The 14,098-nt window shown below is 42.5% G+C and overlaps 1 protein-coding gene across 6 annotated transcripts in view; it reads left to right on the top strand.

Annotated features, from left to right (window-relative positions):
• chid1 (chitinase domain containing 1) overlaps positions 1 to 14,098 on the top strand; it is a 132,890-nt gene that overhangs the window by 67,038 nt on the left and 51,754 nt on the right. For all 6 annotated transcript variants that reach the window (XM_041198460.1, XM_041198461.1, XM_041198459.1 and 3 more), the window contains 2 exons: positions 1,857 to 1,958; positions 3,674 to 3,829. In XM_041198460.1, the coding sequence (XP_041054394.1) occupies positions 1,857 to 1,958; positions 3,674 to 3,829 (258 nt within the window). The remainder of the gene's footprint in view (positions 1 to 1,856; positions 1,959 to 3,673; positions 3,830 to 14,098) is intronic.

Raw genomic sequence — 14,098 nt, 5'->3', positions numbered from 1 at the left:
AAGGCAGCATTTTTGCTATGTATTTTAGTTTGGATGTTTGAAGGCACATTGGACACCTACAATATGAGGGACACACTCACTCTCTCTCTCTCTTTCTCTCTTTTTCTCTTTTTTCTCTTTTTTTTCTCTCTTCTCTCTCTCTCTCTCTATCTCTTTCCCCGCTTCTCTCTCTCCCATGTGTAGGCAGTTTGTATCTCAGATGGTGGGGCTGCTAGTGTGTCATTGCTAGAGAGCCTCTTATTGGCCCTGCAGTCCTGACAGCCTGCCCGCCATTCTTAATTAGATGGTGAACGTGCTCCCAGGCCACTAATTGGCTGTCCCCACAGCAGTTGCATTGGGTGTCTGATACTGAAGCGACACAAGGTCAGGAGCCATAAGTGCACCCAACGTAAGGGACCCGACCCAGGAACAAACCTCCTGTCATTATCTCCTAATGTGGTTCGGTGTCATTTTATTTTCTAAAGCTCCTAAGAAATCTCTTAGGATGTTTTATTATGTTATAGAAATCGATGCTGCTGTTATTGGAATACTTAGCAGGTCAAGCAGCATCTGTAGAGAGACAACAGAGTTAACATTTCAAGTTAATGACCCTTTGTCAAAACTGGAAAACTGTTAAGAGATGTAACAGGTTTTAAGCAAGTATGGAGGCAGGAAAAATAGGGATGGGCTGAGATAATCAGCTTTCAGAAGAAACCTAACAAAAGCTATAAATTAGGAAATGCTGAAGTATCCCAAACTGAACTTTGTATTTAGTAGCAGCAGAGGGTACGAATCTGAAAGTTTCATGTGTTAAGAGGAATTGTAACATCTTAATCCTCAGGATTTTATTTTTATTTCTTCCTTCATGGGATGCAGGCATCGCTGGCTAGTCCAAATGTATTGCCCATCCCTAATCGCCCTTGAGAAGGTGGTGGTGAGCTGCCTCACAGTCCATGTGGTGTAGGTACACCCACTATGTGTTAACACTTTGAGGCTTTGGTTAATCCCGAACAGCAAAGAAGTTTAAATGTGATTTCGAGCATCGGTACACAAACTAAAATAACCTATCGATTGTGTGCCAGTGGTAACAGCGATTTCATCAGATAAATAATAACTAGATAGCAAGGTAAATTGGATTTGAATTAAAGAGGTAATGATAGGTGTGAAAGATGGAATTTGAGATGTGAGCTGAAGTGGATGGGATTAGAAAGTGAAAATTAGAAGGGGCAATGATTGATTGAAAAAGAGGAGGTGTTGGTGTGCTGCAAGTAGAGATCAGACATGTGTGAATCAGATAGTAGATTTTCAGGCAGATTGAAGGGCTGTTACTCAGACAGTGTGAGCCATAGACTGATATCGACTGCAGTAACATTCAAAAAGGTTAAAGCTGATGCTCGGGTTCTCTTGCTGTATTTGAAAAGCTCTCTTCGGTTCTGTCAAATGAATAACCCAGGGACAATTCGACCAAATCACATTCGGTGGAGACATGAAGGCACTGACCTGCCACAGGAAGACTTAGCATCTTGTGAAAATAAAAAAAAATTGTATTTTTATTCAGTTCAATGTTGGAATTAAGAAGGGGAAGCAGAGCAGAAAGGCAAACCCGAGGTGGGGGAGGGAGGGGCATACAGTGTTAGCTGTCTGAGGGAGAGGAGAGGTGGGATATTACTGCAAACTCTTGCCTACATAATGTTCATTAATTCCATCGAGAATCCTTGGCTCCATCTCCTTATGAGCAGCCTATAGGTTAGGGAGGCTGTTTAAACTCCCATGAATGTGATTGCTAATTGTTATACCTCGTGTCTTGACTCTTTTTCCAGGTGTTGTGTTTTAGCATCATGTTTTTTTGAAGTTGACATTTGTGTCCATGTTTGAAGGACCAACCAGCCAGGAATGTTTGGGAAGCAGGATTTCGACCAGCTGGCCCAGGTTGTGGATGGATTCAGCCTCATGACATACGACTATTCAAATTCACATCGGTAAGGCTTTGGGGTGAGTGGGTGTACTGTCTGGAATAGAACTTATAACTTGTTAAGCATGTCAGCCCTGAAGCTGTTAAAAAAAAGACTGACCTGCTGTTCCTAAAGCCAGGTTTTACATTTTGCCTACACTGTACCTGACCTGAGATTACTGAACCTGTTTCATTCTCTTCCCACTTTTATTGGTCAGCCCAATAAGTGCCTCGCATACTTTATCGTTAGTTTCAACGATACAAAAGAAGACAGGAACGAACCAGCTGGTGCATCGAGCCCCTCACTTCCTGCGCTGTACAATTTATATACACACACATACTATTCCCACACCCTATCCCTATCACACTCTGCAATTTGGTGCCATCCTTATGATGACAGCACATGGGCATTCAGTGACAGGTGCACTATAACCCCTGGTCCATCCCCCTCTGAACAGCCTGTTTGGAACAGGATTTCTTCAGGGTCGATAGTCCCGTGTGGGACAGGATTCCCTCGGGGTCGAGAGTCCCGTGTGGGACAGGATTCCCTCGGGGTCGAGAGTCCCGTGTGGGACAGGATTCCCTCGGGGTCGAGAGTCCCGTGTGGGACAGGATTCCCTCGGGGTCGAGAGTCTCGTGTGGGACAGGATTCCCTCGGGGTCGAGAGTCCCGTGTGGGACAGGATTCCCTCGGGGTCAAGAATCCCATGTGGGACAGTTTCAATCTTTTTTGGAACAGGTAAATCCACATTACATCAATCCCACAAACCAGCATTTAATTGGTAATAAAACTCTGACTGACTTCAAAAGTATTTGATCTTGTAAATGTGAACATATAAATGTATGAACAAGGAGCAGGAGTAGGCCACTCGGCCCCTCAAGCCTGCTCTGCCATTCAATAAGATCATGGTTGATTTGAATGTAACCTCAACCCCACATTCTTGCCTACCCCCAATAACTTTTCACCCCCTTGTTAATCTAGAATCTATTTAGCTCTGCCTTAAAAATATTCAAAGACTCTGCTTCCACTGCCTTTTGAGAAAGAGAGTTCCAAAGACTCAGCCTCAGAAAAAATTTGTCCTCACCTCCTCTGTCTTAAATAAGTGACCCCTTATTTTTAAACAGTGACCCTGAGTTCTAGATTCTCCCACAAGAGGAAACATCCTCTCCACATCCACCCCATCAAGATCTCTCAGGATCTTATATGTTTCAATCAAGTCACCTCTTACTCTTCTAAACTCCAGTGGATACAAGCCTAACCTGTCCAACCTTTCCTCATAAGACAACTCACCCATTCCTGGTATTAGTCTAGTAAACCTTCTCTGAACTGCAATGCATTTACATCTTTCTTTAAATAAGGAGACCAATACTGTACACAATACTCCAGATGTGATCTCACCAATGCCCTGTCCAACTGAAGCATAACCTTCCTACTTTAGTAATCAATTCCCCTCACAATAAATGATAACATTCTATTAGCTCCCCTAATTACCACTGTGCCTGCATACTAACCTTTTGTGATTTAAGCACTAGGGCACAGTAGAAGTGATGACAAGCTAGTTTTTAATTTGTTGTTATTAGCTATAAGTTTGAGCATTTTCAACAAGACGGTTTGTTTTTTTTTCCATTTTGAGTTCATTAATAGTCTGAGAGTTGCTGCAGATGTGGCTCAGAAATGTTCCAGTTTGTTGTGAAGATTGGCTGTAGTGAACCTGTCAAGAACTGAGCACCCCTTGCTTTTCAGACCTGGCCCCAACTCCCCCATCCCCTGGATACGAGCCTGTGTTCAGATATTGGATCCAGATGCAAATTGGAGAAGTAAGATCCTCTTGGGATTGAATTTCTATGGAATGGATTATGGTACCCTTGGAGGAACAGCAGAACCTATTGTAGGACACAGGTAGGATATACTGTCAGTCTTGAATTTAAGTTGCTTTATAATGCTCCTGTGATGTACGTTTGTGCAATGAGGCAGGGTTAATTACTGATGTCACAGTAAAAGATTCACTGGGAAACAGATCATAATACGATTGAATTCCACATTAAGTTTGAAAGTGGCGTACTCCACTCTCAGACAAGAATCCTAAGCTTAAGCAAAGCCAGTTGCATAGGTATGAGGGGACGGTTGGCTAAAGTTGATTGGGTAAATAGACTGTAAGGTATGGCCATAAATAAACCACTTAAAGAAACAATTCAAAATGTTCAACAAAAATACTTCCCATTGAAAAACAAAAACTCATCGAGAAAGATCCACCCATGGTTTACTAAGGAGGATAAGAATGGTATTAGAATAAAAGAAGAGGCTTATAAAGTTGCAAATAGTAGTTTGTCCAAAGATTAGAAGTGCTTTAGGAACCAGCAGAATGGCCACCAAAAAGTTGTTAAAAAGGGAAAAAAAAGAATGAGAGCAAATTAGCATGAATATTAAAGACAAATTGTAAGCGCTTTTACAAGTATATAAAAAGGAAAAGAGTAGCTAAAATAAACATTGACCCTTTGAAGCAGAGACAGGAAAAATTATCATGGGGAATGAGGAAATAGCAGATGTATTAAACAAATATTTTGTCTGTGTTCACAGCAGAAACCACAAGTTGCATACCAGAAATGGAGGGTAACCTAGAGGCTAATAAGAGTGAAGAAATTAAGCTAATTAATATCAGCAGAAACAAAATATTGGGGAAACTTGCGGACCTAAAATCTGACACATCCTTAGGACCTGATGGCCTACACCCTAGGGTTCTACAAGAGGTAGCTGCAGAGATAGTGGATGTGCTGGCTATGATTTTCCAAAATTCCCTAGGTCCTAGAACAGTCCCAGTGGATTGGAAGTTTGCAAATGTAACACTGTTATTCAAGAAAGGAGAGAACACAAACCAGAAACTACTAGCCTGGCATCAGTCATCAGGAAAATGTTGAAGTCTATTATTAAGCAAGTCTTAACCATGCACTTAGAAAGTCATGGCGTGGTGAGACAAAGTCAACATGGTTTTGCGAAAGGGAAATCCTGTTGGACAAATTTATTAGAGTTACTTTGTGGATGTAACTGGAAGGATAAGTAAAGGGGGAACTAGTAGAAGTAGTGTACTTTGATTTCCAAGAGGCATTCAGTAAGGTGCCACACAAAAGGTTCATACTTAACATAAGGACTCTTGCATTTTCAAGTGATATATTGGCATGGAAAGAGGATTGGTTAACAGACCTGAAGCAGAGAGTGGGCATTTGCACGTTAGCAGGCCCTGACTAATGTGGCGCCACAAGAATCAGTGCTGGGACCTCATCTATTTTATAATCAATATTGATGACTTAGACAGAGGGACAGAGTAATGTATGTAAATTAGCAGACGCTACAAAGCTAGGTGGAAATGTATGCTGTGAGGAGGACACAGAGGCTGCAATGAGATACAGAGAAGTTAGAGTGGGTGACTCAAGAAAAAGAAAAAAATAGGGGACAGAGTTTACAGTCTCAAATTGTTAAACTGAATGTTCAACTTGGAAGGCTGAAAAGTGCCTAATCGAAAGATGGAGGTGATAAGACCATAAGATGCAGAAGTAGGCCATTCTGCTCATTGAGTCTACTCTACCATTCAATGAGATCATGGCTGATCTGATAATCCTCAACTCCACTTTCCTGCCTTTTCCCCATAACCCTTTGTTTCCTTACTGATTAAGCGTCACCCATTTAAGACAGAGATGAGGAGGAATTTCTTCTCTCAGAGGGTAGTGAATCTATGGAATTCTTTACTGCAGAGGGCTGTAGAGGCTGGGTCATTAAGTATATTTAAGGCTAGGGTAGGCAAATTAAGCAAGTGGGCAAAAACTTGACAGATGGAAAATAATGTGGGAAAATGTGAGGTTATGCACTTTGATAGGAAAAATAGAGGAGCTGAATATAATTTAAATGAAGAAAGACTGCAGAAAGCTGCAGTACAAAGGGATTTGGGGGTCCTCATGTATGAATCCTAAAAAGCTAGCATACAAGTTCAGCTGGTAATAGGGAAGGTAAGTGAAACATTGACCTTTATTTCAAAGGGAGTGGAGTATAAAAATAGGAAAGTCTTGCTAAAATTAAACAAAGCACTAGTTAGACTACGCAGAATACCTAACCTAGCCTTAAATATACTTAACGACCCAGCCTCTACAGCCCTCTGCAGTAAAGAATTCCATAGATTCATTACCCTCTGAGAGAAGAAATTCCTCCTCATCTCTGTCTTAAATGGGTGACCCCTTACTGTGAGATTATGCCCTCTGGTCCTAGACTGCCCCACAAGGGGAAACAACCTCTCAGCATCTACCCTGTCAAGCCCCCTAAGAATCTTATATGTTTCAATAAGGTCGTGCCTCATTCTTCTACATTCCAATGAATACAGGCCCAACCTACTCAACCTCTCCTCATAAGAAAATCCCTCCCATACCCGATATCAACCTAGTGAACCTTCTCTGAACCGCCTCCAATGCCAGTATATCTCCCCTTAGATAAGGGGACCAAAACTGTTCACAGTATTCTGCGTGGTCCAACTAGTGCCTTGTTTAACTTTAGCAAGACTTTGCTATTTTTATACTTTCCTATCAAAGTGCATAACCTCACATTTTCCCACATTATATTCCATCTGTCAAGTTTTTGCCCATTTGCTTAATTTGCCTACCCTAGCCTTAAATATACTTAATGACCCAGCCTCTACAGCCCTCTGCAGTAAAGAATTCCATAGATTCACTACCCTCTGAGAGAAGAAATATTCCCTTTGAAATAAAGATCAATGTTCCATTTGCCTTCCCTATTACCTGCTGAACTTGTATGCTAGCTTTTTAGGATTCATACATGAGGACCCCCAAATCCCTTTGTACTGCAGCTTTCCGCAATCTTTCTCCATTTAAATTATATTCAGCTCCTCTATTTCTCCTGTCAAAGTGCATAACCTCACATTTTCCCACGTTATATTCCATCTGTCAAGTTTTTGCCCACTCGCTTAATTTGTCTATACCTTTTTGCAGACTCTTTATGTCATCCTCACCACTTGTCTTCGCCCAATTTTTGTGTTACCCACAAACTTGACGATAGTACATTCGCTGCCCTCATCTGTCATTAATATATATTGTAAATAATTGTGGCTCCAGCACTGGTCCCTGTTGCTCTCCACTAGTTACAGGTTGCCACCCTGAAAATGCCCCCATTATCCCAACTCTTTGTCTTCTATTTGCTAGCCAAACCTCTATCCATGCTAACCTTCTATCCCCAACACCTTTTCTTTTCTTATTAAGTAATCTTATTGAACGTCTTTTGGAAATCCAGATATATTACATCTACTGGTTCCCCTTTATCTATCCTGCTTGTTATCTCGTCAAAGAATTCTAATAAATTTGCCAGACATGATTTCCCTTTTATGAAGCCGTGTTGACTCAGGTTGATTGTATTATGTATTTAGAAAGCTCTACTATTACATCCTTTATAATAGACTCTAACATTTTCCCAATGACAGATGTTAAACTAAGTGATGTATAGTTACCTGTTTTTGCCTCACTCCCTTTTTGAATAAGGGTGTTACACTGGCAGTTTTCCAATCCTCTGGGACTTTTCCATAATCCACTATCTGTGTAGCTACTTTCTTTAATATCCAAGGATGCAACCCATTAGGTCCAGGGGACTTATCAGTCTTTAGCCCCATTAGTTTCCCTAGTACTTTTTCTCTTGTGATAGTTATTGTACTTATTTCCTCCTCCACTTTTGCCCCTTGATTATTTAGTATTTTTGGAATGCTATTAGTGTCTTCTACTGTGAAGACTGATGCAACATATTTATTCAACTCCCTTGCCATTTCCTGGTTCCCCATTATTATTTCCCCAGCCTCATTCTCCAAGGGGCCTATGTTCACTTTGCCCTCTCCCTTCCTTTTACAAGAATAAAGAAGTCTTGATACTTTGTGCAGGGTTTTGTTGAGATCACTTCTGGAATAGTGTGTGTAGTTTTGGTCTCCGGGATGAGGGGGCTACCCTATGATGTGAAGTTGAGTAAATTGGGCCTACTGAGGCGATCTCATTGAAACATAAAGTTATGAAGGGGTTTGACAGGGTAGATACTGAGAGATTGTTTCCCTTGTCTGGGGAGTGTAGAACATGGAGCACAGTTTCAGGATAATGGGCCCATCATTTGGGACTGAGATGAGGAGAAATTACTTCACTCAAGTGAATCTTTGGAATTCTCTACCCCAGAGGTTTGTGGATGGTCCATCATTGTTTATATTTAAGACTGGGACAGGCAGATTTTTGGTGTCTCAAGGGGGAGAATCTTTGGATATGGGGAGCAGACAGGAAAGTGGAGCTGAAGTTCAAGATCAGCCATGATGGTATTGAATGGTGGAGCAGACTCGAAGGGCCTTGTGGTCTACTCCTATTTCTTATGTTCTTGTAAGCACCTTGAGAAGGTAAAGGTGCAAATGAAATACAAGTTGTTGTTGGGCTATGTTCTCTTTCAATCCAGGAATTGTTCATAGCATTCATCCTACCCAGATCCTGCTGCTCTTAAGTGCAGGAACTGTTTGTTGATCAGATGGTTTTATTGCTCACTGAGTGAGCTGAACTCTCTCAGTAAGAGCATCTTCCATGAAGGCTCTCACAAACTGTGTACCTGTTGTCTTTTCTTTAACTGCAGCTTCTCGTTTTAAATATTAAGTCTGACCTTTACTGGTTTAGATATTAAACTTGCAGGCCATGTCTGATGTGTGGCTATTGCACTGTTGCTATGATTGTGTTCACACCACTACCTCTGTCTGCATTTGGGGTTGGCAGTCAGGCTAAATGAAGTCTACATTCCCCTGGATCGTTAATGGGCTGTGAGGCTTCAGGAATGATCCTGAGAAGGATTTGACCAGCACTTTGTCCTGACGTGCACATCAGTGATTTAAAAAATAGTACGAGAGGCCAGATTAATTTAAAATGGCTGGTTCATCTCTTCAGTTCGAGGATTTCAGACGTGAGTTCCTGTACCTCCACACGACTGCCAGTTAATGAGAAGACAAAGAGACTGCATGGGCTTTTGCACCAAAGGCTCATCCATACCACCAGGAAACCATCACAGATCTTACTATGAGCTTCTGTTAGAATTGACCAGCTTAGACACTTAGCAGGTTTTGTGTTGGGGTCAGGAAAGGAATCATTCTGTATATCCAGCTCCAGGGAATGGGCTGCTCAATGTGGAACTATGAGGAATGATGAGGAAAATAACTACAGTTGTGGAGCATGTAGATGTCTGTGACTGTTGAGTAATGTGACCACTAATTTAGAGTATTAATGACTACACTTGTACCAAACAGAGATTTCGGCAGTGTAGATCAGTGATTCTCAGTTTTGTGCTGTAAGGATTCTTTTTCAGATCAATTCATAATAACGATGCCCCACCCTATGAAATTTTGATGCTTATAATGATGAGAGTGCTAAAGTAATGAGTGTTTTAATAACACTTTTCAGAAAACAAGTAGTTATTTCAGATATCAGGAAAATGGGTGTATGCCCACTGAACTATTTAAAAGCTCCCCATTCTTGACCAAGACTTAACTTGTCTGGTGCTCACCAGCAGCCTTGTGGTCTACCTGCAATATAGGTACTGTTTTTAGTGTTCCCTCATCCCACACTCCCCTCCTGGGTGGGACAGCCAGCTCACTCTGCTCGTGTGGCAGCAGGACTCCATTTCAGGTCCCACCAGCCTGCTCCCCCCACAATGGCCACTTGCCCACACACTCCCTCCTGTAGGTCCACTGTGGGTCCCCCTTCCACTCCACTCCCTCCTCTGGGTATGGTGCCCATTCCCTCCTGTGCTAGACAAGCCACAGACATCTACATGCTGCACAACTGTAGTTACTTTCTTCCTCATTCCTCTCAGTTCCACAGTGAGCAGGCTGTTTCCTGGAGCTGGATATATAGAACGATTCCTTTCCTGACTCCAATACAAAAATTATTCAGTCTCCCCAGTTCCCTTTCCCTCCTGTGTGTCCACCACCAACTCCCCGCCCGCACCCTCCCCCCCCCACCCCCCTGCAATTCCCCTCTCCCCCGACTCCCCCCTCCAAATCCACCCTCTGCTCCCGCCTCATGGTCTGACCCACTAGCTCCCAACTCTGGGCCCATTCCCCATTTCCGGCCCTGCCCTTGCTTATGCCCCCTTCTGTTTCTAGGCCTGGATTTTCAGAGTTGTGGAAAGCCTTTAAAAATGGCAGGCAGAACCCAGATCCTGAAGTCCAACTTTTCTGACACCCTGTTTTTACCAGGGGACGGGACATGACTCACCTGAGGACAACGCAAACTCAGTGGGCCATTTGAACAGAACCTATTTTTGCTGGGGTAAAAGCCTTATTCTACAGTGTGTTTTACAAATTTTTAGACTAGACATAAATGCTGTTGAAGGGCAAGTAAGGTCTGTAGAACTGTCAAGTTATTTAAATGGCCAGCCCTTTACAAGTTGAAAAAAAAGCTGCTTGTCTGTGTCTGAGCTTAAAAAAAAATTCTGTTCTAGCAGTTTCAATAGCAGTTTGTTGACATAACCTTAAGTGATATCTTTATAGCATTATTACTGCTTGACTGCCTTGCACAACCTATCAATACCAGAGCTGTACATTCACACTTTGATGACACAAAGATGTTATGAAAGGATTGGTTGTCTTTAATGTGCGATTATGAATACAAATGTTTGTTTTTATAAAGGATTAATTGTTTATGGGGATTTAAATGTATTGAATAGGCTTTCGCGAATTAGCTATTTTGAGATACTGAAGTCTGTAATAGATATTTAGAACATTATTTTGTTTCATCTCTGCACGGGTCCTGGGTTCTGCCCTTGGTGGATACTGGGTGAGTTGGTATGGAGGGTGTAAAGGTATAGGGTGGGGGGCTGGGGCATGAGTTGCCACCATGTTGGCATGAGGTTGTAGTGGCCATGAGGTGGTAAGGGGGCATGGGTTGACTTGAGTTGGCATGTATGAGCATGGGGAATGGGTGTTTGGGGTGTGGAATAGAGGGCCTAATATAGAACAAAACAACTGGGACAAAGTCCCTGAGAATTGAGGCAAGCCTTTTAACCCGCCCACCCTGGCACTCTGAAACCTCTGTGGCTCCCTGCGATCTGTGTACATGGGTGAGTGGCCTGATTCCATCCGTACTCACGAAGATTTTGCCATTCGGGGCACTTTTTCCCAAGGCGGGTGTGGCCAGCCGGGAGATTCTCCGACTCTGTGTACCCGCCTCGGGAGTAAAACTCCAGGTCCCGCTGTCTATATGACCTAGTCTGTATTGACTCCAGTTTGTGAAAAAACATTGGTGACAGAAGTTGAATTAGCAGGTCCTGTAAGAGAAGCCTTGTGTTTTGTGCTACCATTGTTCTTTCATAGATGTTCAAATGGAAAATTCTGACTGGCATATGGAACATAATTCAGGTGTGTGTTTCCCAGTTGGTCATAAATATGAAAAATCATTTTGAAGTTGGTTGTTAGAGCAGCAATTATTCTTCATGACAACACCATACAATAGTTTAACACTAAATCTCAAGTTCTACCTGTTTTCTACATCAGATGCCATTCAGTCAGTGTTGTAGCAATGGCAACTGCAATAGTGTTGTACCATCTATGTTAACTGATAATATCAAACATTCTGGATAGTTTTCTCTAATGCATTTATTGGTACTTTTTAGACAGTTAGCCTGATACCAAAATAACTATACTCTGTGCTATGCCTCACTTATGATCTGGACATCTTCCAACAAGAGAAATCAAAAAATATGGTATTCAGGATGAATTTCATGAACCAGGCACTCCTCTGAGAACATTATTTGCCCAGAGGCTGATAACCTTATCCTGGGTCTGTCCTGGAAAACGGAGATGTATAGTCACCCCAGTAAACAAGGCCCAGGATCCTTCCCAGGAACTGACTGCAGAATGTGTTGCTAGGTTTTGAAGCCTGCAATATTAATGGGGCCTGTGTGGGTGAGGAGTATTTCGAGAGGATGTATTTTCCACAGGATGTTGCTGTAGAAAAAATAGAAATAAATTGTGGAAAATTGATTTTGTTAGTGACTCAAGTTTGCTTTTGGGAAGATGTCTTATCAATCGTTAAAATTATTGAATTAATCTGTACTAGGAGGCAGATTGCATTGGTTTCACGAGTGTTTTGAAGCTACACTGTAGGAATAACAGCAAATGAAGTAGACTGGATCCTATGTAAAAAATGATGGAATATAAAGGGAAGTCGGTACTTGCAGGGGAGAAGCCTGAATACTGACAGTGACAGGGTACAGGAAGGGGAAACACTGACAATGGGGAGGGTACGAGGGGACCCTGGGGATGGGAGGGAGGGAGAGGGGGGAATACTGACCCTGGGGAGGGTTCACGGGAGAAGGAGAAATACTGACCCGGGTTGGGGTGTGAAAATACTGACTCTGGGGATGGTAGGGAGGGGAATATACTGACCCTGGGGAGGGTATGGGTGGGAGGGGATATACCGATCCTGGGGAGTGTATGGGTGGGAGGGGATATACTGACCCTGGAGAGTGTACAGGTGGGGGTGGATATACCAATCCTGGGGAGGCGGAATTCCTAACCTTGGGGAGGGTATGGGTGGGGGCTGGGGGCGAGAAATACTTTGGCAAGGGCACAAGAAGAGGTTATTGACCTGAGGAGTTGAGCATTTGGAAATGTTTGACCTGGGGAAGGCTGCTTGTTTGATGGGGAACATACAGTAGGAAGCTCACATCTCTGTCCACTGCCAGCTCCCAGTAGTTGAAGGGACAGGGCTGACCTCATCACCCATTCCCCCAACCATCATCTTTGGCTGTTGTTTCTCATATGCTACCTGTGATTTATTAATGCTTGTAATTCTTCTCGCCTCAGGCCTTGAGTGTATTGTTGAGCTTTTGTGCTGTCAAGTGAACTGAGGTATCAGGCTTTTGCTGCTGACTCATGTATCATGAGCAGACTTTGGAGCTACTTTGTGAAAATGCTGCTAAAATATCACTATCTATTTACCCACCAGTGTGCCCTGTATTATCATAATTAAAATGTAATAGCAGTTTCACATTTAAATGTTTAATTTACTGCCATAAAGAGAATGTGCATTAAAACTGATTTGTAATTCTGTACTAATCATGCAAATTGTGGTGCCAGTTTGTAATGGGATTCAGAGTTGGAGAGGTAATGAGGCTGTGTGTTGGCAAGAATTTCAGGGACAGATAATGAATGGTGTCTTGGTGTGTAACTGTGATCGCACACTTCATTCATCTCGGAGCCCAGGGAATTGCTGCCCTTTTTCAATTAATAACCAGCAGTTTTTAGAACCACAGCATCACCGTACCTGCCCATGCACACAAATTAATGCACACAATCTTCACCCTCAACCTGCCACCCTTGTGTCTGCTGTTATAACCGGGCCTCGGGTGAGGTCTCCCAGTTTGTTAATTTCCCGAAGGGGATCCCAATTTTGTTAAACTCCCAGTTGAGGAAGAATGAGCTGGCTCCCCTTTATTCCTCCTCTTCGGTCTGTCGCAACAAGGCTAATTTTAAAGGGTTTCCTTCCTCCATGGATACCTTTTCCCAAATGTATTCATTTTTAGAAGGAGCCAATTTAACCAGGCTTTCTTGAGTCAACGAAACAGTAAGTTTATTAGTTACTAAAAACCCAAGAAAAATAATAAAAAATGCAATACATAAATGAGAAGTTAAGAGTACAAGTAAAAGTTTAAAAAGATATACAAATCAGTCTTCAGCTTATCCGTGAGGCATAGATGGCGATACGCTGCAGCTGTTAAATTGGGTGATTCTGGTAGAGCTGACTTTTGTAGTTTTGCATTTGGTTTGAAGACACTTGGTTCTGCAGGATATCTGAAGAAGCTGTCCTATTTCCTAGTTGATTGTAGCTTCTGCTGCCTTGCCTCCGAAACACAGAGAGAGAGAGACTTCACCTGCAACTGCAGGCATGACTAGTTGATCTTCCTGCTTTTACACACTGGCACACTGCACTGCTCTGCAGCTAGCTTTTTAACCCATTTTTCCCAGTGTATTCCTGTAAGGGGAAAAAAAACATGTCTTGCATCCAGAGTCTGTATTCTTTGATCTCAGCCCACTTTATGCATTTTGAGATATAAATCAACAGGAGATGGATTTTTGGGTGACTACTGAGACATGGTAATCAGCCTTTT

This window comes from Carcharodon carcharias, chromosome 10 (genome assembly GCF_017639515.1).
Source record: "Carcharodon carcharias isolate sCarCar2 chromosome 10, sCarCar2.pri, whole genome shotgun sequence".
In the NCBI taxonomy this organism is placed as follows: Eukaryota; Metazoa; Chordata; class Chondrichthyes; order Lamniformes; family Lamnidae; genus Carcharodon; species Carcharodon carcharias.
This window is presented reverse-complemented; position numbering and strand designations above follow the sequence as displayed.